At 61.6% G+C, this 25,428-nt stretch overlaps 2 protein-coding genes across 3 annotated transcripts; one reads left to right on the top strand and one right to left on the bottom strand.

Moving 5' to 3' along the window:
* Positions 1 to 372: 372 nt before the first annotated feature.
* Positions 373 to 2,987, top strand: INKA1 (inka box actin regulator 1). Its single transcript, XM_029051814.2, has 2 exons — positions 373 to 501; positions 2,120 to 2,987. Exons 1-2 carry the CDS (start codon positions 451 to 453, stop codon positions 2,942 to 2,944), a joined length of 876 nt encoding a protein of 291 aa, XP_028907647.1. The 5' UTR covers positions 373 to 450; the 3' UTR covers positions 2,945 to 2,987.
* A 369-nt stretch (positions 2,988 to 3,356) lies between these two features.
* UBA7 (ubiquitin like modifier activating enzyme 7) lies at positions 3,357 to 24,697 on the bottom strand. 2 transcript variants are annotated; one of them, XM_029052249.1, is made up of 24 exons: positions 24,242 to 24,697; positions 22,621 to 22,789; positions 22,285 to 22,419; positions 21,449 to 21,555; positions 21,109 to 21,199; positions 20,826 to 20,958; positions 20,088 to 20,185; positions 19,761 to 19,907; positions 19,239 to 19,397; positions 17,531 to 17,638; positions 17,199 to 17,279; positions 16,052 to 16,207; positions 15,371 to 15,536; positions 15,024 to 15,220; positions 14,583 to 14,647; positions 14,153 to 14,336; positions 12,824 to 12,898; positions 11,715 to 11,919; positions 11,227 to 11,330; positions 11,020 to 11,112; positions 10,633 to 10,824; positions 5,860 to 5,961; positions 5,391 to 5,491; positions 3,357 to 3,607 (listed from the first exon to the last, which is right to left on the bottom strand). In XM_029052249.1, the coding sequence occupies exons 1-24, from the start codon at positions 24,295 to 24,297 to the stop codon at positions 3,472 to 3,474; spliced, it is 3,060 nt and encodes a 1,019-aa protein (XP_028908082.1). In that variant the 5' UTR covers positions 24,298 to 24,697; the 3' UTR covers positions 3,357 to 3,471. The 2 variants fall into 2 exon arrangements, with proteins under 2 accessions (XP_028908082.1, XP_028908083.1); XM_029052250.1 differs by having other exon boundaries at positions 11,727 to 11,919.
* Positions 24,698 to 25,428: the final 731 nt, after the last annotated feature.

Here is a 25,428-nt window from a genome sequence, read left to right as displayed (position 1 = left end):
CCCCGCCCCGAGCCCCGCCCCGCTCCCGACCCCGCTGGGCCGACCCGACCGTCTCCCGTGGCCTCTTCCCTCTCGGTGATGGCCAGCTAGCCGGCCGGCCGGCCGGGAGGGATGAGGAGGGTCTGATGCCCGGGCACTGGGAGGCTTCAGGCCGAGCCTCGGCGAGAGTGGGCCTCCTCCCGGCTGGGTGGGGACCGAGGCTCCGGTTTCCAGCACCCCTCTCCCCCCCGCCTCCCGGGGCCCGCCGCTCTCCCGGCCCGCCTCTATTGGCTGGCCGGCGGGACGGGGGAGTGGCCTGGGCGGCGGCCAGATGTTGGGAGCATCCGGACGGAGGGAGGGAGAGCCGTGCCCGGCCAGACTCCGGCGCCGCGGCGCTGCCCACATCTCACCCCGCCGCTGCTGCCGGCATCTGGGGCCACCGCCGGGGCCCGGCCGGCCGGCCCCCCGGCCATGCACAGCTCCCGGCTGGACGGCTTCCTGGGCCAGCTCCGCTTTGAACTGGTGAGCCGCCTGCCCCCCAGTGAGGAGGTGTGGGGGGGGGGGTCGTCTGGGCTCCCGGCAGCGGACCGGGGAGCCGGAGGTCCCCGGGGTAGCGGCCGGCGTTTGGGGGCCTCCTCCCTACGAGGCTTGGCGGGACCGGGACATGAGGACCCCAGAGGGAAACTCCGGGGTGGGGGGGGGGAGCCAGGGCCCGGACCCTGGGGAGAGCGAAGGGGCGGGGGGCGGGTTCGGGAGCAGCGGCGGCTAACGGGGGGCGCAGCGGGGAAAGGGCTGCTGGGGCCAGCGCCCCTCTCCCTTCCTCCCTTCTCCTCCTCGTCCCGGAGCGCTGAGCCGGGCCGGCCCGAACGGAGGCAGGAAACGCCTTTCCACGCCCGGTCCCCAGCGCGCCCCTGCCCGGAGAGAGCGGCGGGGATCGGTCCCCGCCGATCCGACCCTGGCGTCTCGGCAGGCCCGGGGGTTGGGGCGGATTTGCCGTCGGTTGCGTGTGCATCTGGGTGCCCCAGTGATCGCCTACATCTCTGTGTGTGTGTGTGTGTGTGTGTGTGTGTGTACTTTCACACATGTTCGGAGGGGGAGGGGCGCCTAGCCCAGCTGGCCTGCGCCGCCCTTGGCAGATGGCCGGGGTTGGGTTTCGGACGGCGGAGAGCTCCGGGGGCCGGGATTGGGGGCGTCGGGTCAACGGCGCAACCCTCAGCCGGGTCCCCGGAGAGGGGAGCGTCGCCCCCCGGGCGGCCGAGGAAACTGAGGCAGAGAGCAGGATTTGGACTGTCCCAGACGGCGGGGTGGGCGGAGCTAGAGCCGGGAACGAACGAACGGACGAACGAACGAAGGCGGGAGTCCCGCTCCCGGCTCGGGCAAACTCCCGCCGAGCCGTCCGCGCCCCTCCGCCGGACTGAGCGAAAGGCTCGGAGATCTCATTCCTCTGTGGTCGGAACTTGTCCGATCCGGTCGGGGGGGGGGGCCGCGGCGAAAGTAGAGAAGAAGAGATGCCGCACCCGCCGGTTGGAGGAGAGAGGGTGGGGCGGGCGGCGGGAAGAGAGAGAGGATGAGGCTGAGTTTTCCGGGGGGGGGGCCTCCACTGGCCCGTCGGGGGGCGGGGGGGAGGGGGGTCCGGCCGGGGGGTTCCGCCGGGCTTGGGCCCGTGGCTCCCGCTCCTCCGGCTCCCCTTTCCCGGGGCAGTCGAAGCCGTCTCCGCGGCAACCGGCCCGCCCCCGCCTGCCCGGAGCGGGGCCCCGAGTGAGCCCCGAGCCACCGGGACTGGGGAAACGTTGTTCCCGCCAGGCTGCCGGCCTGGGCCCCGCTCCCCCACGCCGGCTCCTCGCCACCCCCGAGCCGTCCCGGGCGGGTGCCGACTCGCCCGGCGGGGAGCGTGCCGCAGCCTGCCCGCCCGCCCGCCGGCCGACCGACCGGGGCCGGGCCGGGGGGCCGGGGGCCCGGGGGGCCCGGGGGGCCCGGGGGCGGGCGCGTGGCGGCCGGGCGGGGCCGCGCGTGGCGGCGGGCCCCGCCGGGGCCCGCTAGGCCGGAGGGGCGGGGGCGGCGGGGGGCGAGGTCGGGGGCCGGCCGGCGGCCGCCGCCGCGCCCCCTCCTCCTGACGAGCCGGCTCTTCTCTCCTCCGCAGCTGTGCGGGCGGGCACCGGGGTCGCCCCAGATGCAGGGCGCGGCGCGGCCCCTCCCGGCGCCCGAGCGGCATCCCGGCGGCGCCCCCCGCCCGGCGCCCGCGCCCTGCCACCCCCTGCGCGCCTCGGCCGCCTCGGAGGCCGACTCGGCCTGCTGCCTGGACGAAGAGGAGGAAGGGGCCGCCCTGGCCGCCGCGGAACGCAGCTGGGACTGGGACTCGGGCTACTCCGAAGTGTCCGGGGGCACGTGGCGGGAGGAGGAGCGGCCGCCGGTCCGGCGGCCGGGCCCCTGCGCCCGGGCCCAGCGGCTGGCGACCGGAGGCTTCCTGCGGGGCCGGGCCGGGCCGGCCCCCGACCGCCGCCCCCGCCCCAAGTCCACTTCGGACGCCTGCCTGGACCACTGGCGGGGGCTGGACGGCGACGACTGGACCGCCTCTCTTCTGTCGCGGGGCCGCAGCCGCCAACCCCTGGTGCTGGGGGACAACTGCTTCGCGGACCTGGTGGAGAACTGGATGGAGCTGCCCGAGGCCGGGGGCGAGGGGCGGCCCCTGCCTCCCCGCCGGCCGGGGAAGGGGTTCCTGCTCAACCTCTCGGAGCACCTCCGGCGCCGGCTGGGCGGGAGCCGGGGCCGGACCGGAGAGGCGGCGGCGGCGGCCCGGGGGGGCGGCCGGGCGGCCGCGGCCGCCAAGCGCCTGTCCTGCCCCCCCGCGCCGGGCTGCCCGCTGCCCGGATCGGACCTCGCCACGGACTTCACCCGCTTCGCCGCCCTCATGAGCAGCCGCAGCCGGCAGCCCATCATCTGCAACGACGTCATCGGCTATATCTGAGCCCCTCCCGCCCTCTGGACAATAAAGGGTTTTCTTCCCGAGACCCGCGGCTCTTCCTTCCCTTCGAGGGGCTCGGGAGGGGTTGGAAGAAAATAGGCGAAGAGAGCCAGCCCGGCGAGGGCCGGCGGCCCCGGCCCCTCGGGCCCCAGCGCTGCAACTCGGAGCCACGGCGCTCGGGCCGGCTCGGTGGGAGGTACCCAGGTGGGCGCAGGAACCGAGCCGACTGCATCCCGATGCTCCTCGTCCCTCCGGGGGTGGGAGGGGTGACTGGCCTCCACCGTCGAGGCTCCCGGGACCTTGTGACTGCGGAATGACTGCTCCACGCAGCAGCCCCCCACCCCTCGCCCCGCCCCGCGCCGACGGGCCTAGGGTTCAGACCCTCTGACCGACTGCTAGGATGCCGAGTAGGGGCTCGCCGTTCCAGTTGGCTGCCATCGCCCGGGATGGACGCGCCACGTCTTTATTGGTGGTGACGCCGAGGCCTCCGAGGCTGCCCGGACCTCGGGGGCTGCGCTGCCGGGTCCCGCTCACTCACGCAGGCAGTAGTGGAGCGGGGGGAAGGTCGCGTCCTCCTCCTCCTCCTCACAGCCCACCTCCAAGACCAGGACCCGGCTGCGGGGCTCCAGGGCGCGGCCCGTGACTCTCCGCACCAGCTCCGTCACCCTGGGGGCGAGGGGAGAACCGATCAGGGGCGCGGGGCAGCCGGAGGAGGGAAGGAAGGAAAGGAGGGGGAGAACGGGGCACGGGAGGCCCGGGGGGGCCCGGCCGGGGGAATGGGGAGGAGCGGCTCAAGACCGGAAACATCTGAAACTATTTTAGGACCCGAGGGCAGGGAGACGGGAAACGAGGCCGGTCCCTGCAGAGAAGCCCCCGGGAGCGGCGTGACCCGGGGAGGAGGCGGAACGGGACCCCCAGCTCCCGGGACCGGGCCGAGCTCTGTTCCTGGTTGCTCCGGCCCCCGCCCGACCAGGAGACCGCAGGAGGGCTGTGGCTCTGGCTGTGGCTACGGCCGCCGCCGCCGCCGCCGCCGCTGTCTCCCTTCGGATCGTGGGAGGGTGGGAGCGGGGAGGGGCGGGTCCCGCCTTTGACGCCTCGAGTGGCTCCCGTGGCTGGGATCAAACCCCCTCCCCCCGCCCCAGACCCCCTGCCCTAATCTCCCTCCCCCCGCCCCCAGACACGGTCCCGGGGCTACATTTGGCTGCTCCATTTGGCAGCAGGAAACTGCCAGGGAGGTGTGAGGGGCCCTCAGGTGGGAACAGTAGGAGAGGGACCATCTGGGGCAGGACGGGGGCGGAGCCAGCCTGATGACCTTCATCAGACCTCTCGGGGTACGCCTGCCGTCTCTTGGAGACTCGGCTTCTCCGCCCCCCCCACCCCCTGGCCCCCGCTCTCTCTCTCATCCAGCTCCCCGTGGACCGAGGAAGGAGTGCGGGGGCAAAGAGGCCGGAGGGAAGCGGGGGGCCAGGGCTGAGAGAGGTGTGGAGCCGGGCTGGGAACTAACCGGCAGGATGTTTATCTTCCAGGCCGCCCCGGCGGGGACGGCTCTCGGCTGCCGCTCGGATCTCTGCTGCTCTCCGAGCTTCGGATCCCCCAGGACGCCAAGCTCTGCGGCCCCTCACTTCACCCCGCGGCCTCTCCGCTGTCCCGGCTCTGCCGGCATCTCCCACCCCGTCCGGCCGTGGGTGGGCTCCGCCCTTCCCGTCTCTCCCACCCCTGAGCCCTTGGCCTCGTCCCGTCTCGGCCGCCCCTCTGGCTTATCCCTTCGCCCCCACGGTGAAGGACCAGAGTGGGGGACTGGGAGGAGCAGCTAGGGGAGCCCGGTTATCGGGAGCCCCGGACCAGGCCCGGGGAGAGACATCCCCATCCCCGGCTCTTTGTAAGCACACGCTCGCAGGCTCGGAAGGCTCAGGAAAGGCTTCCGGTGATTCGAGGGAGACCCTGAGCCCAAGGGATGGTCCCGTCGGTTGCCCTGGGAATTGAAGCAGCTGGTGCGGCATCCCTGGGTAACTGCTCCTTTCCGTGTGGGCCGGGGGAGGCCGCAACCACAGCTCGGGGGAAGTCGGACCATCTCAACCCGAGAAAAGGCCCGTGAGTGCCGGAGCGGGGAGCGAGGGGGATCGAGGGCCTGCCCTAGGCGGGCTGGGGCTCTTAGTTGGGGGGGGGGGGGCGGGGGGAAGGCTGGATCCTCATCCCCCAGGGGCCAGGGCTGCAGGGCTCTTCTAGACTCAGGGATTGACCGGGCACCAGTGGCTCTGCCCCCTGGAGTAATAACAGTAACTGCGGTACGTGTTAAGTGCTCACTTATGTGCCAAGCACCGTGTGGAGCGCTGGGGTAGACGCGGGTGGATCAAGTCACGTCTCTTGCTATGGCAAGAGGGGAAGGGAGGGCACGGCCCAAGCTGAAATCTCCAGCCCTATCGCACCTTGGCCCCGCCGCCGTTCTCACCTCTGTGACAGATGTCGGCTCCGCTTCGCCTCCGGCCAGCCCCGGGAGTAGAGCCAGGCGGAGCCGAGAAGCAGCATGGTCACCTTCAGCCTGTGCTCCGCCTGTGGGGACAGAACCTGCTGGGCCCAGTCTGTGGCTGGGTCGGGGGAGAGGACAAGTCCAGGAGTGAGCGGTTCTGGGCTCCGGGGAGCAGGGATGGGGGTCAGGAGAGAGCAGGCTTTAGGGGCAGAGAGGGCCTAAGGGGGACCGGCAGGAAGAAGAGAGGTTTGGGCGGACAGTGGGGCCTGAGTGTGTGAAGAGAGGTGGCGGGAGAAACTCTAATTCAGACTTCGGGGGGCTGAAGGAGAAAAGTCAGAGGTAAGAGATGGAAGAAAGTAAAGGGCACTAGGCCGGGAGCCAGTGCCAAGGGGGGTTGAGGAGGGAAGGTAGGACGCTGAAAGGGTGGTGTGGGGGGCGGGGGGGGGCTTACCCAGATGTGGTCCAGCAAGTCCTGCAGGGTCATTTCTGGCTGGCCGGGTGGGGGGGTGGGCACTGTCAGGCGATCCCAGCAAGTCCACTCCAGGTGGCGATACTGGGGGATAGGAGAAGGGGAAGGGAAGGGAGGAATGGGATAGGAATTCCTGTAGCCTGAGGCTGCGGTGAGAGGGGAGGAGGGCCCCGTGCCCAGGTGGTGCCAGGCGGGGGCATAATCCTGGCCGCCTCTCGGCCCGGCCCGGGGCCCAGTCGGCCAACACATCCGGGGCGGGAGGTGACATCAGATCTGGAAAGAGCCCGAGCTTGGGAGTCAGAGGTCATGGGTTCGAATCCCAGCTCCGCCACTTGTCAGCTGTGTGACTGTGGGCAAGTCACTTCACTTCTCTGGGCCTAAATTCCCTCATCTGTAAAATGGGGATTAACTGTGAGCCTCACGTGGGACAACTTGATTGCCCTATATCTACCTCAGCGCTTAGAACAGTGCTCTGCACATAGTAAGCGCTTAACAAATACCAGCGTTATTATTATTATCTGGGGAAGGAGGAGAGGAGGGAAAGAGGGACGGTCACGGGAGGCAAAAGGCCTTTCCTCCTGGTCCCAGGGGCAGTCTGGTTCGAGCCTAGTCCCGGGCTTCAGGCCCTGGGAAGGAGGTCCCAGGAAGCCTAGAGTAATTCAACCCCCACTCAATCAATAGAATTTATTGAGCATCTACTTGGGGCGGCGCTTGAGAAGGTACCATACGACAGAGTTGGGACCCACGATCCCTGCCTTCAAGGAGCGTACAATCGAGCAGAAGGGATGACAGGCCCTCTCTAACGTGGACCCAGATCCTGGATCGGCCCCTTCAGTCCTGGCTGAAGGGGTCTCGGGGCCTCTCAATGTAAACCCTCAATCCTAGGGCCGGGACTCATAGTGGGCCTCTTCCGACTTAATCTGGACGCGGAGATCCCGCCCAGGCCGGCGCGGCCCCCTGGTCGTAGGTGGGCTGGCCAGGGAGGGGGAGGGAGAAGAAGAGGGAGCGGGGGCTACTCGCGGGTGCGGGATTGCGGGGGGCCGTTGAGAGAGGCGAGACGGGAATGGAATACAGCAGTCCAGAACCCCTGTAGAGGCCGAGGAAGAGAGCGAGAGCCAGAAGAAGAGGACGAGAGAGAGTGGGCAAGGAAGCCGAGGAGCAGAGCTTACTCCGAGCCGAGGAACGGTCCGGCCTTCCCGGCTCCCCCCACCCTGCCCCCGCTCAGGAAACGGGGGGCACCACAGGAAAAGTGGCCTATCCATCACCCTGGCTGGGAGCAGGGTGGAATGGGGGGGGCGGTCGGTGAAGGGAGAGGGGGGACTTGAAGGAGGAGGGCTTCCTGAGGAAGTGCGGGGGAGGGGTGATGGCTGTAAGACTCCGATAAGGAGCGCCTCAGCTCCTCAAGTGCACGGCTGCTTCCTGTGCCAGCGGGGCCCCTCCTCTCCCCTGCCTGCCACTGCCCCAAACTCCTGGCCTAGGCCTTCAGTGGGCGGTGGTGGGGTGGGGTGGGGTGCGGGGAGGGCGTGGCAGGGACAGTGGAGGGTGGAGGGAAAAGGAAGGGTCATCGGCACGGCCCACGGCAGCCTCCTCCATGAGGGGCCCTGCAACCTCCCTGAAGTCGCCAAAGGATCGGGGGCATGGAATCGGTGGATCCCCCCACCCCACCCCTGAACCGAGCCACAGCCACAGAGCTTCAGTCTCCTCCAGGAACCTTCGGGGCCTCCCGGGACCGGGCTGCCGGCTTGAAGGGGTGTGGTTCCCAGGCAGAGGACAGTGGGCTGAGCCAGGGCAGGGGGCCTCCCCAGAGAATGCATGGAGCCCCCTGTGCTGGGTGGGGTGAAGGGCAGGAGAGAAACAGGGCCGGTTCCAGCTCTGGAAAGAGCAGTTCGAAGGCGGGCGCGGGGAGTGGGCGGCTGGGGAGGCTCTGTCCCGCAAAGAGTAAGCTCGCCTCTCCCCACTCCCCCGGCCCCCCCCCCATCCCTACCCCCCGACCTCCAGAAAAGCCCAGCCCTGGGGCTCCCCGCCCTCTTATCTGGACAGAACAGGGGACAAAGGAGGTCCTGTTTGTGGGGTGGGGGCAGGAAGAGGGCCCTGGCCTTCTGAAGTCCTTAGCCCTCACCCCAGCCCCACACAAAGGGACTCTGTGCTCCCCCCCCCCATTCCATTCCTGCCCTGGAGGCAGGGGGCCCAAACAGAGGACAAGGAGTGACCTGGGCCCAGAAAGAGAAAAACCGGGGAGTTCCTGCTCCTAGCCCTGCAGCCTCCAACAGAAGTCCCGTGAGGAGGGGTGGGGGATATTGCCGGCCGCCCCAGACTGGATCGCCCCCAGGATCCCGGTCCCAGTCGAGCCTCCGTAGGGCCCTCTGCTCGGACTACCTCGGTCTGGGGGATAGAGGTGAGACACGACTTAGCCTGCCTCTTCTCCTGCGGGCTCGGCCCCTGGTTCTCATTAGCTCTGTTCTAATGAGCTACTAATCCTTTGCAGACCATGTTCCTCAACTGCCCCCCCGCCCGCCCCCTTCGCTGCCTCCCCCGCATCCCGCTGCCTGCTCTGCTCTCGGCTGCTGCTTCCTTTCTCACAGGCTCTGTCTCAGCATCTTTCCCTAGTCCCTAGAATGGGGGTTCTGTCTTTTTCCCAAGGGAGGGGGCATCAGGGAATAGCAAACTCCTTTTATTCCTCCCATTCCCTCCGGTCATCGATGCCCCCTCCCCTCCTCTGACCAGCAATAGAATCTGGAGGCCAGGCCTCCTCTCTCCCTCCTGCCAGGAGTTTGGCGGGGGGGGGGGGGGGGGGGGGTGGGGGTGTGTGTGTGTGTGTGTGTGTGTGTGTGTGTGTGAAGGGGGGTGGGAGAGGAGACAGAGGAGGAGCAGGGAGACAGCGGTAAGGCCAGCGCTAGGAGTCTTAGCTCTGAATAAAGAAAGGGAGAGCCTCTTGCCACTATTCCCATTCCCCCTCCTCATGGAGAAGAGGGGGAGAGAGGCGGGAGAGGGGCTGGCGGCAGGACCGTCTGGCTGCACTAATGAGTTAAAGCTGCTAGCTCCCCCGGTCCCCCAGGCCTGACGGGTGCTTCCTGTGTCTGACAGCTCCCAGCCTGGCCCCCCGCTCCCAGCCTACCTCCCCCCCACATCTCCCAGCCTGGCCTCCCCCCGGCCCCCCCAGCTTCCAGCTTGGCATCTCCCCAACTCCCACCCCCCCATCTCCCAGCCAGATCCCACTCCCCTCGGTCTACCTCCGGCCCCTCTCCCCACCATCAGTTCCCTGTCCGGCTCTCCATGCCTTGCCTCCATCAACAGCTAAACAAAGAATAGTTTCTAGTTTCATCTGGGAAGAGGGGCTAGTCAGAGAGGGGAGCGGATGCAGCCCCTCGAACTGACTGCTGACGAAGGGACAGCCCTGGGCACTCCTCCCTTCCCCCACCCCCCAACCATCCCCTCTCCTGGACCTCTGTCCCTGAAAATATCTGAGGGAACCAGGGCACAACTTGAACGTCCAAGGGCAACATCATGGCAGCAGGGGCAGGGAGGGGCCGCTCTGACGCGAGCTGATTCTCTAGTGCCTGGCTCCCCAGCGCCCAGGTCTGAATGATAGGTCCTGCCTTCCAGGACAGCAGCGGGGTCTAGCGGATAGAGCAAGGGCCTGGGAGACAGAAGGACCTGGGTTCTAATCCCGGCTCCACCACCTGTCTGCTGCGTGACCTCGGGCGAGTCACTTCACTTCTCCGGCCCTCAGTTACCTCATCTGGAAAATGGGGAGTAAGCCTGTGAGCCTCATGTGGGACATGGACCGTGTCCAACCTGATTAGCTCGTATCTACCCTGCCACCCCTCGACGTGAGTGCCATCCTGAGAGCATCCAGAGCTAGGGAGAAGCGAAGCTGTCCTATTGGCTGCGGCAGGGTGACGGGCCCAGGGCCTTTAGTATTAATAATAACAATAATAATGATGATGATGATAATAGTATTTGCTAAGTACTTAATAGGCACTAAGCACTAGGGTAGATACAAGATAATCAGGTTAGATACACTTATGGTCCCACCTGGAGCTCACAGTTAGAGAAGGTGGGAGAACAGGTACTGAATTCTCCATTTGACAGAGAAGAAAACTGAGGGCCAGAGAGGTGAAGGGACTTGAACAAGCTCACAAGGCCGGCAAGTGGTGGAGCAGGGACTAGAACCCAGGTCCTCTACCTCTCAGTCCTGGATCTTTCCACCCGGCCACGTTGCTCCCCTAGTTCCTTGCTCTCCACTGCCCTAGTCAAAATTATAGGTCGTGCCTTCCAGGACAGCAGCGTGGTCTAGTGGACGTAGCAAGGGCCTGGGAGACAGAAGGACCTGGGTGCTAATCCTGGCTCCACCACTTGTCTGCGGGGTGACCTTGGGCAAATCACTTCACTGCTCTGTGCCTCAGTTACCTCATCTGTAAAATGGGGATTAAGACTGTGAGCCCCGGGCGGGACAGGGACTACGTCCCACCTGATTAGCTGGTATCTACTCCAGGATTTAGTACAGTGCCTGGCCCATAGTAAACGCTTAACAAATGCCATGAGAAATACCATAAGAAAAAAAAGACATGACCCCGTGAGGGGATAGACGGTATTTCCTGGAGGGAGAGGGGTAGAGGCCAGGAGGGTTAAGGGATTGCCCGAGAGGGTGAGGGGGATAGGAGCGGAGGGAGGGGCTGGAGTAAGGGAGTGAGGTAGAAAGCAGGGTGAAAAGCAGGATTAGGGCAGCGCTGAGAGGGTAGGGGGACAACTCACCCTCTGGATGACGGGGGCAGTGGGCACATAACGGCTGAAACGGGGCTCAGCCAGGTGCAGGTAGTTGTTGCGGTAAGAGCTGAGCCTCTGGTGTCCCCACACCACCTTGTAGAGCTCCAGGCAGACCAGACCGGCCACTACCGCCGTGGTGGTGGCGATGGCCGGGATGATCTGCCCTGTGATAAATTTACTCTGGAGGGAGAACAGGCGGACAGGTTGGCCCCAGAGACTCGGCCACTGAGGGGCCGGGGGAGACCCGAACGGGCAGTCAAAACACCCCTGGGTGGCGGGAAGGGGTTAACGCAGAGGGGGTAGGGGACTAGTGGGAGAAAAGGTGTACAAGGGGTCCTGGTTACGGTTGGGGAGGAAGAGCGAAGAGACGCCGACCTTGCTGCGGTTGGCCGGGGGGATCCCGTAGTTCTCGGCGCGCAGGTTGGATGCGGCCACAATGAAGTCCATGTGGAAGTTACTGTCGTCATCCTGCAGGAGTTCGGCCCGGTGATCCCTGTGACCTCGGCCCACTGACCACAGGGACCCCCGGGCCAGGGACCCCCAGGGAGCCCCCGGCGCTCCCGGGGCCAGGGATGCAGATACCTTTTCGAACAGCAGTGGCTTCATCGGGGAGGCGTGGAGGAAGGTTTCCTGCTGCTTCTCCAAGGCCCCGCGCAGCTCCTGGAGTCGCTTCTCCTGCTCTGTGCCTGCCAGGCAGAGGGGGACCGTTCTCACTCACCGCCCCTAGCTCCCCTCCCCTCGGCCCCCCCGCTAGGGCCTTCCTTCCTCACCACCCTAGGCCTCCTCAGGACAAGACCTGTCTTACTGTCCCGAGCCTCCTCTGGGCTCCCCACATCTTTCTCCCCATGCCTACATGGGCCTGGGCATTCAAGGCAGGGTGCCTGAGTGCCAGAGGCCAGGTGCGGAATCCCAGAGTTGGTACGAGCTCTGGGCTGCTCGAGGTGCCCTCAGCGCAAGGGCAGTGGTAGCAGAGATCCTGGAGGCCAGGAAGCCTGGACTTTGGGGGACAAACAGGGGAAGGAGCAGGGGGACAGGGGGCTCAGTGAAGGAAGGAATGGCAGGCAGATGACCTAGATTCTTACTGAAGTCCTCTGGGGCCTGCTGTTCCATCTCCTGGTCACTGGCAAAGATCTGGGCATCGGCCCTGGGCTGGAAGGCAGGGACAGACAGCTCTCGCAGCAGGGCCTGCAGAGCGTCTCGGTTCTTGGAGCCCGATAGTCCGTAAACCTGGGCGTACAGGTTGGCGGCTGCCAGGATGTAGTCCAGGTGGGTGGGCTGTGGGCATAGGCAGAATCAGAACAAATTCCCCGAAGCTGGGCTGGGGGTGGGGAGGAGCATGGGGAAGAGGACTCATCAGGTGCTGGACCTCTCTTCTGTCCTCTCCTTTGCTCCCTTCCTGCTCTCCTTGTTATCTCAGTTGGCTGATTTTGTCATTCCTAGTTTTTATATTATTCTCTCTATCTGTCTACCCCTCCTCACATAGACTAGGAGCCCCATGTGGGACAGGGACTGTGTCTGACCTGATTAACTTGCATATAACCCAGTATTTAGAACGATGCTCGCACAAAGTAAAGGCTTAACAAACATCATCATCAAAATAAGAAGACAGGAGCCGGTCAATCCATCATATTTATTGAGCACTTACCGTGTGCAGGGCACTGTACTAAGCATCTGGGAGAGTACACCACAATAATATAACAGAGCCCGTCAGGATCTAACTATCCTATATTCAGCACAGAGCTTAGCATAAAAATTCTGATATTTCTCAAGCACTCGCTACGTGCTAAGCGCTGTACTCAGCACCGGAGTGGATGCAAGACGTTTGCGTCGAACGCAGTCCCTGTCCCACGTGGGGCTCACAGTCTGAGGGTTATAGAAAGGCAATTTCCCCTTCCCAGGTGCCGCTTCAGTTAGGGGGCCCCGGGTATCAACGCTCTCTGGCACCACCACCTTCATGTCACGCCCGAATGGGAAACCCCAGACTGCTTCCCTTAATGGAGAGGAGAGGAGGAGAGGAAGGAAGAAAAGGTCCCAGGGCCCAGCCCCAGCCCCATTTGGGGAAGCTTCTTGGAGACCTTTCCCAGGCACCGGTGCCCGGAGAGGGGCTTTAGTCTGTTCCCTCCAATCCCTGGGCTCTGGTCCCCGCCCACCATCCCTCGCCCTCTGCCCCTTCACTCACGTTGCGGTGGTCAAAATCCAGAGGCTGGGGACAGCGCTTTGTTCCAGACCAGAAGGGGACTCCATCTTGGCTCATCTGGCGGATAGGGCATTTGCAAAAAGTATTTTTATGTTTGTCTCTCCCCGTTAGGGTGTTAGCTCCTTGTGGGCAGGGAACGGCTCACTTCGTTAGGCTGTATTTCCCAAGCACCTAGTGCAGTGCATTGCCTCAGGTAGATGCTCAGTAGGTACTACCACAATAATCAATCAGTGGTATTTATTGAGGGCTTACTGTGTGCAGAGCACTGTGCTGAACGCTTGGGAAAGTACATTACAACAGACACAACCTGTTGTGGTTGTTGTGCTGTTGGTAGACACAACCCTGCTCAAGGAGCTTATAGTCTGGTGGGATCTACAAGAGGCTGCCAGGCTGCAGGGGAATTACTGACCCTCCAAAGTCCCCCTCCCCCTCGTGGAACTGAGGTCCCTCTCAGGGCACTCTACCAGTGATCTCCAAATTCTTGTGACACGCTCCCTCCCCCCGTTCCACAGTGAACTTGAAACTGAGTGGGTCTACAAAACCAAATACTGCTTTAAGGGGACAGATTTGGAAATATATGTATATTTCCAGATCTGCAGATCCCAAATTTCAGTTCTGCAAGGAAAACATAAAACCATCTGTTTCTGATTGAATTTCAAAGTAAAGGAATTGTTTCAAAAACCAGTTTAAAAATATTTGGCAACAGTACTCGGAGTTCCTGCAGCAATCACAGAGAGTGTCAGTATACAGAAACCCCATGAAAACTTTCTTTGTCTTTTCTTATCCAGTTTAGCGGGACCCAGGGGATCGGGCCACAAGGCATCCTTCGGCTAAACGTGCTCCTAATTCTCGTTTAACTGGCCGTCTTCCCCCCCTTCCTCTGCAGGGGAGGGAGACAGATCATTCTTTTAAACCCTACTCAAAGTAGGGCCGGGGGGCAAGAAAGCAGCACCCCCCTTCCCCCCCACCGTCTCCCCAGGTACCTGGCTGCAATCGAAGCAGAAGGGGACTCTTGGAAGTACGGTACTGGCAACCGATAGAGAGGTCACACTCACATGCCGAAATAACCGGCTCAAAACATCTGACCAGTCTCCGCTGAAGGGAAGGCCTCTGAACATTGTCAGACACTTGAAAATAAGTCCCTTTCCCTGGTTAACCGATTCCCTGGCTCTGCCCCACTCAGTGCATCTATGGCCCCCCAGGATGTGCCCCGGCACTTGCTTCGGGCCTAGGATCCATCCCCGGTCCCTGGGAGCGCCCTCCCTGCTTGCCTGCCTGCCTCGGCCTCCCTGCTCGGCCCACGGCGCACACCTTTTCTGGGGGGAAGTGGAGCAGCAGCTGACGAATGCCATCGTGGTAGTGGAGCTGCCAGAGGCGCCGGGCCCAGCTCACACAGTCACGCCAGTCTTGGGGCCGATGGGTCAGGCTGCTGTAGAGGCTCTCCAGTAACGTCAGGGCCTGTGCCCCCTCCAGCGTCTCCAGGAAGGACGGTTCGCTAAGGGGAGGGTACAGGTCCCGCTGAGCCAAGGACCCCGGTGGTTTCGGGCCCTCCCAAGAACCAAGACCAACTGCAGCTTCAGTCCCTCAGCGCCGGTCATCCACGCATCACTGTATCCCAGGAGCCCTTCCTGTGGCCCTGGGTGGGCCGCGATTTGCCTGCCCCGGCCCAGCCTCCCTCTCAATCCCCCGCACCGTTCCCCCGCCACCCTCCCTCCGTCCCACACCCCCTTCCGGGGCTCACCGCAGGTAACGGTGGACGGTCTCTGCCGGCTGCCGGAACAGGCCCTCAAACTCATCCCGGGCCCACTGGGAAGAAAAACCAAGCGAGGGGGAGGAGAAGATGGGAACGGTATGGCAGGGGGGAAGAGCCCCGTTTGCCAAGCCCGCGAGGGAGTGGCCTGTTCCCCACGTATTTCTGGCCTCCTTGTAGGGCTGCTCCGGGTTCCCTCCTGGGCCCCTCAGAGGGGGTCCACCCGCCACTCCGACACCAGGGCGGAAAGGATGGTCCGTCAGAAAGAAATGGAGAACAGAGGGACAGGTGAGGGGAGATGCTGGGGGGAGGGTTAGAGATGGGTGGGGTCCCTGGGGCTGGGGTGGAGCCTTCGAGTGGGTGGCGGAAGGGCTGGAGGGCTGGAAAACAGATGAGGCTCTGGAGGAGTGGCGGGACGGGTCGGAACTGTACCTGCAGGGTATGCTCGATGGCACTGGGGAAGTGGCGCAGGGTGCAGACAGGAAAGGTGGGTGAAGTGTTCACGACCGGGGCTCGGTAGCGCTGGGTCAGGAAAGGTAGGTAGACGCCGGCGCTGCCCCGGGTGCCCTGCGTGCCCGACTCCAGCATCGGCTTTAGGTAGTGCACACAGCGATCGGCCACGTACTGGCCTGGGGAGGATACGAGGGTCGAGTTAACGGTCGGCAGCGGAGGCAGCCTCCGGGGGCATCCCGCCGGCACCGCGGGCTTTGGGAAGCTCAGTCCACGGGGCCGTGGCCGACCCAGGAACCCCCAGGGAGGAGGGGGGGGGGGGCACTCACGGCCCTCAAAGTTGTCCAGCGCCGTGGCCACACCGTGGAGCCCAGAGAAGAAGTCATCCCCGAAGATGCTTTCCGTGTCGGGCCCCACGCGGTGCACGTGTGGGGTCACTGCCAGCCTGGGGTTCAGCTGCCGGGCTGCAGCTGCAGCCACCTCCGCCTTAGGCTTCTGCGGGGAAGAGGGAGAGCACCAGGAAAGCCCCTAGGCTAGGCCAAAGCGGGGAGCCCTCCGTTCCCCCGGGGCGCCGTGGTCCCACGGAAGGGGGCCGTTCCCATCCCCCGAGTTCCCTCAGCTGCCCAGCAGACCCAAGCCTGCAGCTGCCCCATTGAGGATGTAGGAAATTGGGAGCTAGACCCCCTGGATCCCATTTCTCGAGAGCAGAGTACCCCGACACCCTGCGGCACCCTCGCTCCCCCATCCTGGTAATAATAATAATAATAATAATGTCGGTATCTGTTAAGTGCCTACTACGTGCAGAGCACCTTTCTAAGCGCCGGGGTAGATACAGGGTAATCGGGTTGTCCCGCGTGAGGCTCACAGTTAATCCCCATTTTCCAGATGAGGTAACTGAGGCGCAGAGAAGTGAAGTGACTTGCCCACAGTCGCACAGCTGACAAGTGGCAGTCTCCTTCCTCCCTCTTACCTCCACGTGCCCTGGGTCCCCCGCCCCCAGCCCAACTTACAGACACATCCTGCGGGCGGAAGAGGAACTGGCGACAGAGGTTGGAGCGTTCAATAGAGTCCATGTCCGTGACAGTAATACCTCCCCCTGGCCCAGCTCCCAAGCCCAGCATCGCGAACGACTTGAGCAGCTCGCAGCCAATCGCCCCGGCTCCCACCTGATAATGAATCATAACGATAATAATTACTATTATAATTGTATTTGATCAGTGCTAAGCGCTAAGCACTGTTCTGAGAGCTGGGGTAGATACAAGGTAATCGGGTTAGACACCGTCCCCGTCCCCACGTGGGGTTCCCAGTCTTAATCCCCATTTTACAGATGAGATCGCTGAGGCCCAGAGAAGTGAAGTGGCTTGCCCAAGGTCACGCGGCAGACATACAGCAGACCCGGGATTAGAAAAAAAAAGATGGCATTTGTTAAGCGCTTACTATGTGCAAAGCACTGTTCTAAGCACTGGGGGGACACAAGGTGATCAGGTTGTCCCACGTGGGGCTCGCAGTCTTCATCCCCCTTTTACAGATGAGGTCACTGAGGCCCAGAGAAGTGAAGTGACTTGCCCGAAGTCACACAGCTGACAAGTGGCGGAGCCGGGATTAGAACCCATGACCTCTGACCCATGCCCGGGCTCTTTCCACTGAGCCACGCTGCTTAGAAGACTGAAAGCTCACTGGGCAGGGAATGTCTCTGTTGATTGTTGTAGCGTACTCTCCCAGGAGCTCAGTACAGTGCTCGCGCAGAGTAATCGCTCAATAAATACGACTGTACGAACGAGTGAACCCACGTCCTCTGATTCCCAGGCCCGTGCTTTTTCCCCTCGACCACGCTGCTTCCCAAAGCTGCCGAAACCAGCCTGCATCCCTTCCATCTGGGAACCCCCACTCTCACCTCTTTTTCATTCATTCATTCAATCGCATTTATTGAGCGCTTACCGTGTGCAGAGCACTGTACTAAGCGGTCGGAAAGTGCAATTCAGCAACACCTATCCCCCCTAGACTGGGGACTGACGCGGCACTGAGCCACCCCCTTTCCTCCCCCCTCCCTAACCTCTGGACTCTCCTCAGCTCCCAGTCACATTCCCTCCCTCCAGCCCAGCTACTCATAGCAGCCCCCTCAGCTCCCCCTGCACCGGCTCCTCCAGGTTTGCTCACCAAGAAGTAGCACTGACGGCCCAGCTTCTTCTGGAAATCGGTCCCAAACACGGCTCTCTGTCCATCGTAGCGGCTGTCAAGCTGGAAGAGCCAGAAAGGGCTCCCTGTCGTCACCTCAGATGAGGGCTCCTCCAAGCCCAGCACTCTATCCCCGCCGCAGAGACCCTCTGAGCCCAACGCTGGAGATCCCATCTTAGCATCCCCCCTCCATGCCCTTGACCCCTAAAGAGCCCCCCCAAGCCTCTCACTTCCCCCGCAGTGCCCTTCCACACCCGCTCCGAGCCCAGCCTTCTCCCTCCATCTGGTCCCCATCCCAGACTCAAGACACTCACGGGGGCACAATCTTCGGGGCTCGGCGGGGGCTCCCCATCTTCTGGGAGACACTCGAGGGCGTTGATGTACAGCCACTGGTTCAGGGGGCGGAATTTCCCCGAGGCCGCCTGGGGACCCAGGACCTTCAATCCCAATTCTCCCAGGGATCTAGCCCCAACCCCCCGCACCTCCACTGGCATGGGAGGCCCAGCCCCCATCCTACTCCCTGGGCGGTAATTTATTCCCTTCTCCTTCTTCCCCACTCCCGGGGGCCTGCTCCCTTCCACACCTCCCCTCCTCCCCCCAGTCCCTTTCCATCTCCCTGGGCCCAAGGAGACGGATGAAGCCGTTTGGGTGATGAGAACAGCGCGGAAGCCCAGGGCTCGGGCCCACAGAGCAGAGAGCTGGAGGGTGGGGAGCCGGGGTGGAGGCCTGAAAGCAAGAGCCCCGGTCCCTGGCTCCCAGGGATTCCTGGTTTTCCTAGCTCCGGCTCCGCAGCCGCGGGAATGAACGGGCTAAGGATAGGGGCAATTCTAGTTCCTCGGCGCCCCCTGATGGCATTCCCTTTCCTGCTTCTGGCATTTCCTGTCCCGCTTCTGGCATTCCCCGTCCCGCTTCTGGCATTCCCTGCCCTGCTTCTGGTAGCCCGCTCGGGGATTGGGGAGCCAGGAAGGAGGGAGGGAGGGGAAGAGGCCCAGCAAAGACAGAGAGGTGGAAAGGGAGACGATGGAGGTGAGGAGAGGGTGCAGAAAAGGGAAGGGGGGAAATGGAGAGATGGGGACAAGGAGAGGAGGCCAGAATTAGGTGAAGGGGGAGGACAGGGAAGAGGCAGTGGAGTCAGGGAGAGGTACGATAATAATAATGTTGGTATTTGTTAAGCGCTTACTATGTGCAGAGCACTCTTCTAAGCGTGTGGGGGGGATACAGGATCATCAGGTTGTCCCACGTGAGGCTCCCAGTCTTTATCCCCATTTGACAGATGAGGTCACTGAGGCCCAGAGAATTTAAGTGACTTGCCCGCGGTCACACCGCTGACAGGCGGCAGAGCCGGGATTCGAACCCGTGACCTCTGGCTCCCAAGCCCGGGCTCTCGCCACTGAGCCACGCTGCTTCGCTAAGAGGCCCAGCAAAGATAGAGAGGGGGGAAGGGAGACGATGGAGGTGAGGAGAGGGTGCAGAAAAGGGAAGGGGGAAAGGGAGAGATGGGGACAAGGAGAGGAGGCCAGAGATAGGTGAAGGGGGAGGACAGGGAAGAGGCAGTGGAGTCAGGGAGAGGTACGATAATAATAATGCTGGTATTTGTTAAGCGCTTACTATGTGCAGAGCACTCTTCTAAGCGCTGGGGGGGATGCAGGGTCATCAGGTTGTCCCACGTGAGGCTCCCAGCCTTTATCCCCATTTGACAGATGAGGTCACTGAGGCCCAGAGAATTTAAGTGACTTGCCCGCGGTCACACAGCTGACAGGCGGCAGAGCCGGGATTCGAACCCGTGACCTCTGGCTCCCAAGCCCGGGCTCTCGCCACTGAGCCACGCTGCTTCCCAAGAGTACGGTAGGCGGAGGGCAGGGAAAGGGGTGGCCCAAAACAGGGAAGGGGGCAAGGGAGGAAAGTTAGTGGCCCACACCCAGTTGTCAGTGGCCTAGATGGGGCCATAACCAGTGGGCATTACGCCCTCAGCCCCCTCACCCCACAACCCTGCCCTCTCCGAGTCCGATCAGGTTTTCTCACCTTCAGGACCTCCTGGGCTGCAATCCCACCTAAGATAGAGTCGATGGGGCTCAAGTCCCCAGCACAGCACAAGGCAAACTTCCTCACGAGGGCGTCATCTAAGGGCTGCTCTTGGGGCGTAAGCTTCTGGGTCAGGGCGACCACTTCATTTGCTTCGACCTGTCCGGGAGGACGACAGCATCTGGACGCCGGACCCCCACCTTCCAATCCTCTCCTCCTCCGCCCCCCTGCTTCGTGACACCCTGAGCCACTCCAAGTCCAACCGTGCCAGGCTGAGGGAGAGGGACGACGGGGCCAGGAGGATTGGCCGAAGGCGGTAGGTAAGGGCAGTGGGCAGACAGCAGAGGAGGTCGTAGGCAGGCGAGGATGGTGAGTGTGCAAGGTGTGGGCGCTGGACATTTGGGGGCGAGGTGGGAGGGGGAGTTGGGAGGAATAGGTGGCAGCGGATGAGGTCAGTGAGAGGCGGGAGGGGGAAGGGCTGTGAACAGGAGTGGTGGCGTGGGGGTGGGCTGAGACTCTGACCAGGTTCCAAGGTCGGGGTGGGTGACCAGTCTGTTTCTCGTAGTGGTGCAGTGCGCGGAAAGCCTGGTGAAGGCAGTGGGCTTCCTCATTCGCTTTGGGGCTAGAAGCCAGAATCCGGGGCTGATCCAGAGCCCGGTGCAGGGGTTCCTAATGATGGAGAGAAGGGTCACCTTGTCTAGGGAGTCACCTCCCCTTCCCCCCTCCCAGAGGCCCTCCAAATGCCACATCTCGGAATCCCCCAAACACCCTCCCTCCTGCATCTTGGAGGCCAATCCCCACTCCCTCTTCCACCCCACCCCACCTTCCTACCCCAGGACAGTCACTCACATAGCTGCAGATCTGAGGTTTCTTGACTTCAGTGACGATCCCGCCGCTCAAGTAGGGGGTAAAGGTCATTGTGTCCCCAATCTCCAAGGTCCACTCATCTATGGGGACCCCGGCACATCTTAACTCCCAACCCCACCGGGACACGCCCCAAATCGGAGCTCCCAGCCCTCGACCCAATCCACTTTCCCAACCTGCAACTCCACAATGCTTGGCACACAGTGAGCTCTTAACAGATACCATCATCATCATCAACGCACCATCCTCATCCTGCAGCTCGATGCTGCCTCCTCCCCTCCAGCTCTGCCCACTTGCCAATTGGCCTGGGAAGTGAGTCCTACTGAAAATGGGTTTCTACTCCTCTGCCTGCACCAGTTGTTGGGGGCTGGGATGGGGGAGGTTTCCATTTTTCGGTGGAGGGGAGAAAAGAAATAATAACTGTGTTTGTTAATGCTTACTGTGCCAAGAACTGTACTAAGTGCTGAGTAGATACAATACAGGCAACCGGGCACGGTCTCTGTCTCACGGGAGGCTCACAGTATAATCAGGAGGGAGGACAGGAATCAAATCCCCATTTTATACCTGAGGAAACTGAGGCTCAGAAAAGCGACTTGCCCAAGGTCACACAGCAGGCTAGAGGGAGAGCCGGGATTAGAACCCAGGTCCTCTGACTCCCAGGCCCATGCTCTTTCCACTAGGCCACACTGCTTCTCAAGAGATGGGGGAAGAGCCGGTCCTTACCCAGTAGATGAATAGGCTGGGGGGCACAGCCATTGAGCTCCATCATACCCCTGATGCCCGAGAAGGTGACCCAGTCCCCATCCTGGAAGTCGTGAGGCTGCCCGTTGCAAAGAGTGACCAGTCCAGGAGATCCCTGTGAAAATTTGGGTCAAAGCCACCACCAGTCACCCTACCCCAGGCCAGACCCTCATGCTGAAAGAGGTGTCCAGGAGTTAGAGCCCTGGCCAGATCTCAGAGGCAAGGCCCGGGTGTGAATGGGTGTGAGCAACCAGTCAGTACTCACCTGGGAGATGTGCTGGATTGGAGCTGACACTGGCTCTGCTTCAGTAGGATCTTGGATGGTGAAGTCTTCTCCAAAGTCACAGAAAAGTTGCCTGCAGGGGAGGAGGGATGGAGCAACGGGACGAGGGGGTTGTGTGGGGGGGGACGACGACTCAGGGCTCGGGAAAAGGGAGGGGCACTGCCAGGAAGCGGGGCAGCATAGTGGTGGTGGTGAGGGAAGCCAGTAAGATTAGAGTTGACCTATTCCTTGGGAAGGACTGGGGAAAAAAAATGGGACGGGGACTAGGGAGGGGAGAAAGCAGCAGGCAGCTGCCTAAGGACCCACGAGAGTTCTCACTCACCCCACCAGGCCCCTGGCATCAGCGACGAGGAAGCGCACACCGTGCTTGTGACAGAAACTCCCGACCCATAGCTGCTCCTCCAGTGTCGAGTCTGTGAGCACCACCACCTGAACATCTGCCAGTCAGTACATCCACCGCCCTGTCTGCTATATCCAATCCTTTCAGCTTTGTCTGCCTTGCCCTGTTCATTCATTCATTCGATGGTATTTGTTGAGTGCTCACTGTGTGCAAAGCACTGTACTAGTCGCTCGGGAGCATACAACAAAAAAAAGACACATTCCCTGCCTGCAATGAGCTCACAGTCTAGAGGGGGAACCCTAGTCACCCTGGCTGCACCCATCCCTTTTCCATTCTAACCCAAACTGGCCCAGCCCCCCCGATCCCTCCCTCGACTTCCCAGTAATAATAATAATGTTGGTATTTGTTAAGCGCTTACTATGTGCCGAGCACTGTTCTAAGCGCTGGGGTAGACATAGGGGAATCAGGTTGTCCCACGTGGGGCTCACAGTCTTAATCCCCATTTTACAGATGAGGGAACTGAGGCACAGAGAAGTTAAGTGACTTGCCCACAGTCACACAGCTGACAAGTGGCAGAGCTGGGATTCGAACTCATGAGCCCTGACTCCAAAGCCCATGCTCTTTCCATTGAGCCACGCTGCTTCTCAACCAACCAACCAACCTCCCCCAAGGAGCCCCTCCCCGGGTTGCCCCCGTACCCAAAATGCCACCCCTTGAGGTGGGCAGGGCGGTGTAGGAGGCTGACTGGCAGGATGAGAAAGCGAGGGGTAAGAAGGGATAGATCCCGGAGGGAGCGGAGGGAATCCGTAGGCACGTACCTGAAAGCCACGCAGGAAGGCCTCAGTGAGGGGCTCCGTGTGGATCCTGATGGGGACGAAGCTGTTGAGCTGAGCTAGGTGCGGTTGAGAGACCTCTGCCCGGTTCTTCCCCAGATCCTTCTCTGACAGAAAAAACTGGGAGGAGATGGCATGGGAGGTTGCGGGAGGGGAGGGAGCCTCTCTGGAGTTCAGTACCCCGGGCCCCACCTCGGAGCCACACTTGCCTTCATGAGCTCTGAGCTACCTCTCCAGCCCCCTCCTGGAAGACCCCAGCTTCTCTACCCGCCGACAGTCCAGCGTCCCTCCTACTTCCCACCACAACGCCCATCCTCATACCTGAGAGGAGAGGTCCGTCCAGCGGACAGGGTTGGGGTCATGCACGGTGAGGCTGCCAACTCCGGCCAGTGCCAGGTTCTTGGCGATCTCCGCACCCAGCCCTCTCATGCCGGACACCAGCACGGTGGTATCTTGTAGTCGCAGCATGGCTGCGGTGCCCAGCACGTAGCTGGGGGAGGAGGGGGAATTGGGCTGTCAGTTTGGCCTTAGTAGCCCCCCTCCCATCTCCTCTGCTTCTTTCCCAACCCCTTTGCTCCCCATTCCCCACCGCTTTCCTCCCGCCTTCTTTGGTTGCTTCATCATCATCAGATTTATAATAATAATAATTATGGCATTTGTTCATTCATTCATTCAATAGTATTCATTGAGTGCTTACTATGTGCAGAGCACTGTACTAAGCGCTTGGAATGTACAATTCGGCAACAGATAGAGACAATTCCTGCCCAATGACGGGCTCACAGTCTAAACTGGGGAGACAGACAGCAGAGCAAAACAGAACAAAACAAAAACAAGACAACATCATCAAGATAAATAGAATCAAGGAGATATACACTTTATTAACAAAATAAATAGGGCAACAAATAATATCTATGAATGAGCACGGTGCTGAGGGGAGGGGGAGCAGAAGGAAAAGGGAGGCTCAGTCTGGGAAGGCCTCCTGGAGGAGGTGAGCTCTCAGTAGGGCTTTGAAGAGGGGAAGAGAGTTAGTTTGGCAGAGGTGAGGAGGGAAGGCATTCCAGGACAGCGGTAGGACACGGGTCAGGGGTCGACGGCGGGAGAGGCGCGAACGGGGGACAGTGAGGAGGTGAGCGGCAGAGGAGTGGAGTGTGCGGGGTGGGCAGTAGAAAGAGAGAAGGGAGGTGAGGTGGGAGGGGGCAAGGTGATGGAGAGCTCTGAAGCCAAGAGTGAGGAGTTTTTGTTTCGTGTGAAGGTTGATAGGCAACCTTGTTAGTTTGTTTAACGCTTACTATGTGCCAAGCACTGTTCCAAGCACTGGGGTAGATACAAGGTAATCAGGTTGTCCCACTTGGGATTCACAGTCTCACTCCCCATTTTAAAGATGAGGTAACTGAGGCACAGAGAAGTTAAGTGACTTGCCCAGGGTCACACAGCAGACAAGTGGCCGAGCCGGGATTAGAATCCATGACCTTCTGACTCCCAAGCCCGTGCTCTTGCCACTAGGCCACGCTGCTCACCTAAGGTGCACAGAGCACTCGTAGAAGGGACTTGGGAGCATCCAATCAAAATAAGACATCAGGGCCCTATTGATGATGATGATGATGATGATAATTAAGTGCTTACTAGGTGCCAAGCACTGTTCTAAGCGCTGGGGGAGATACAAGGTAACCGGGTTGCCCCGCGTGGGGCTCACAGTCTTAATCCCCATTTTCCAGATGAGGGAACTGAGGCCCAGAGAAGTGAAGTGACTTGCCCAGGGTCACCCAGCAGACAAGTGGCCGAGTCGGCATTAGAACCCGTGGCCTTCTGACTCCCAGGCCTGGGCTCTCCTCTCACGGAGTGCCCAACCTAATGGGGGAGATGGGCAGATCCGGGAGGACACACACATACAACGGGAACAGAGGGGAAAACGAAGCTCTGAGGGGGAAGCGCAAGTACTCACAGCTGCCGGGAATACAGCTCCTCATCGATGCCCTGACTTGTTCCGGGGACGCTCATTCTGCTGTCCCGGTGACGGGCAGGCAGATCCGATCCCGACTCTGCTAGCTAGCCAGTTCTGCCCGGGAAGCTGAGACTGGTACAGATGAATGAGGTCCTGGGAGGCTCTGAAAGCTTGATCCTTCTTCTCTCCGTCACCTGGTCTTCCCACCTTTCTCCAGTCTCCCTGACGCTCTGCAGCAAGCTGAGGAAAAGGAAACTGAAACTGCTTCCCCCTAGGCCGTCCTCCAGAGAAAGTGAAAGCGATTCAAAGCCAGCTCGCTTGAGCTCTCTCCTCCCTCCCCTTTCAAGCAGGCATGCCGTCAGTGGCGTTTATGTGGCATCTACCATGGCCAGAGCTCGATCCTAGGAGCTTGGATGTGCCTCGTTCTCGCCTGTCCCGCCAGCGACCCCTGGCCCACGTCCTACCTCTGGCCTGGATTGCCCTCCCTCACATCCGCCAAACTAGCTCACTTCCCCCCTTCGAAGCCCTGCGGAGAGCTCCCCTCCTCCGGGAGGCCTTCCCAGACTGAGCCCTCCTTTTCATTCATTCATTCATTCATTCAATAGTATTTATTGAGCGCTTACTATGTGCAGAGCACTATACTAAGCGCTTGGAATGTACAAGTCGGCAACAGATAGAGACAGTCCCTGCCGTTTGACGGGCTTACAGTCTAATCGGGGGAGACGGGCAGACAAGAACGATGGCAATAAATAGAGTCAAGGGGAAGAACATCTCATAAAAACAATGGCAACTAAATAGAATCAGGGTGATGTACATCTCATTAAACAAAATAAACAAAATAAATAGGGTGATAAAGATATATACAGTCGAGCGGACGAGTACAGTGCTGAGGGGGTGGGACGGGAGAGGGGGAGGAGCAGAGGAAAAGTGGGGAGAAGAGGGTTTAGCTGAAGAGAGGTGAAGGAGGGGTAGAGGGAGCAGAGGGAGAAACGGGGGAGCTCAGTCTGGGAAGGCCTCTTGGAGGAGGTGAGTTTTAAGTAGGGATTTGAAGAGGGGAAGAGAATTAGATTGTCTGAGGTGAGGAGGGAGGGCGTTCCGGGACCGCGGGAGGACGTGGCCCGGGGGTCGACGGCGGGATAGGCGAGACCGAGGGACGGCGAGGAGGTGGGCGGCGGAGGAGCGGAGCG

This window comes from Ornithorhynchus anatinus, chromosome X1, assembly GCF_004115215.2.
Source record: "Ornithorhynchus anatinus isolate Pmale09 chromosome X1, mOrnAna1.pri.v4, whole genome shotgun sequence".
In the NCBI taxonomy this organism is placed as follows: domain Eukaryota; kingdom Metazoa; phylum Chordata; class Mammalia; order Monotremata; family Ornithorhynchidae; genus Ornithorhynchus; species Ornithorhynchus anatinus.
This window is presented reverse-complemented; position numbering and strand designations above follow the sequence as displayed.

Coding starts and splice junctions, on each gene's coding strand:
- INKA1 (XM_029051814.2), top strand. CDS start 451: ATGCACAGCTCCCGGCTGGACGGCTTCCTGGGCCAGCTCCGCTTTGAA. Junction 502..2,119: donor GCCAGCTCCGCTTTGAACTG/GTGAGCCGCCTG, acceptor TCTCCTCCGCAG/CTGTGCGGGCGGGCACCGGG.
- UBA7 (XM_029052249.1), bottom strand. CDS start 24,297: ATGAGCGTCCCCGGAACAAGTCAGGGCATCGATGAGGAGCTGTATTCC. Junction 17,639..19,238: donor CAGCCCAGGAGGTCCTGAAG/GTGAGAAAACCT, acceptor CTGGGTCCCCAG/GCGGCCTCGGGGAAATTCCG. Junction 10,825..11,019: donor CCCCGGCCAACCGCAGCAAG/GTCGGCGTCTCT, acceptor TTCTCCCTCCAG/AGTAAATTTATCACAGGGCA.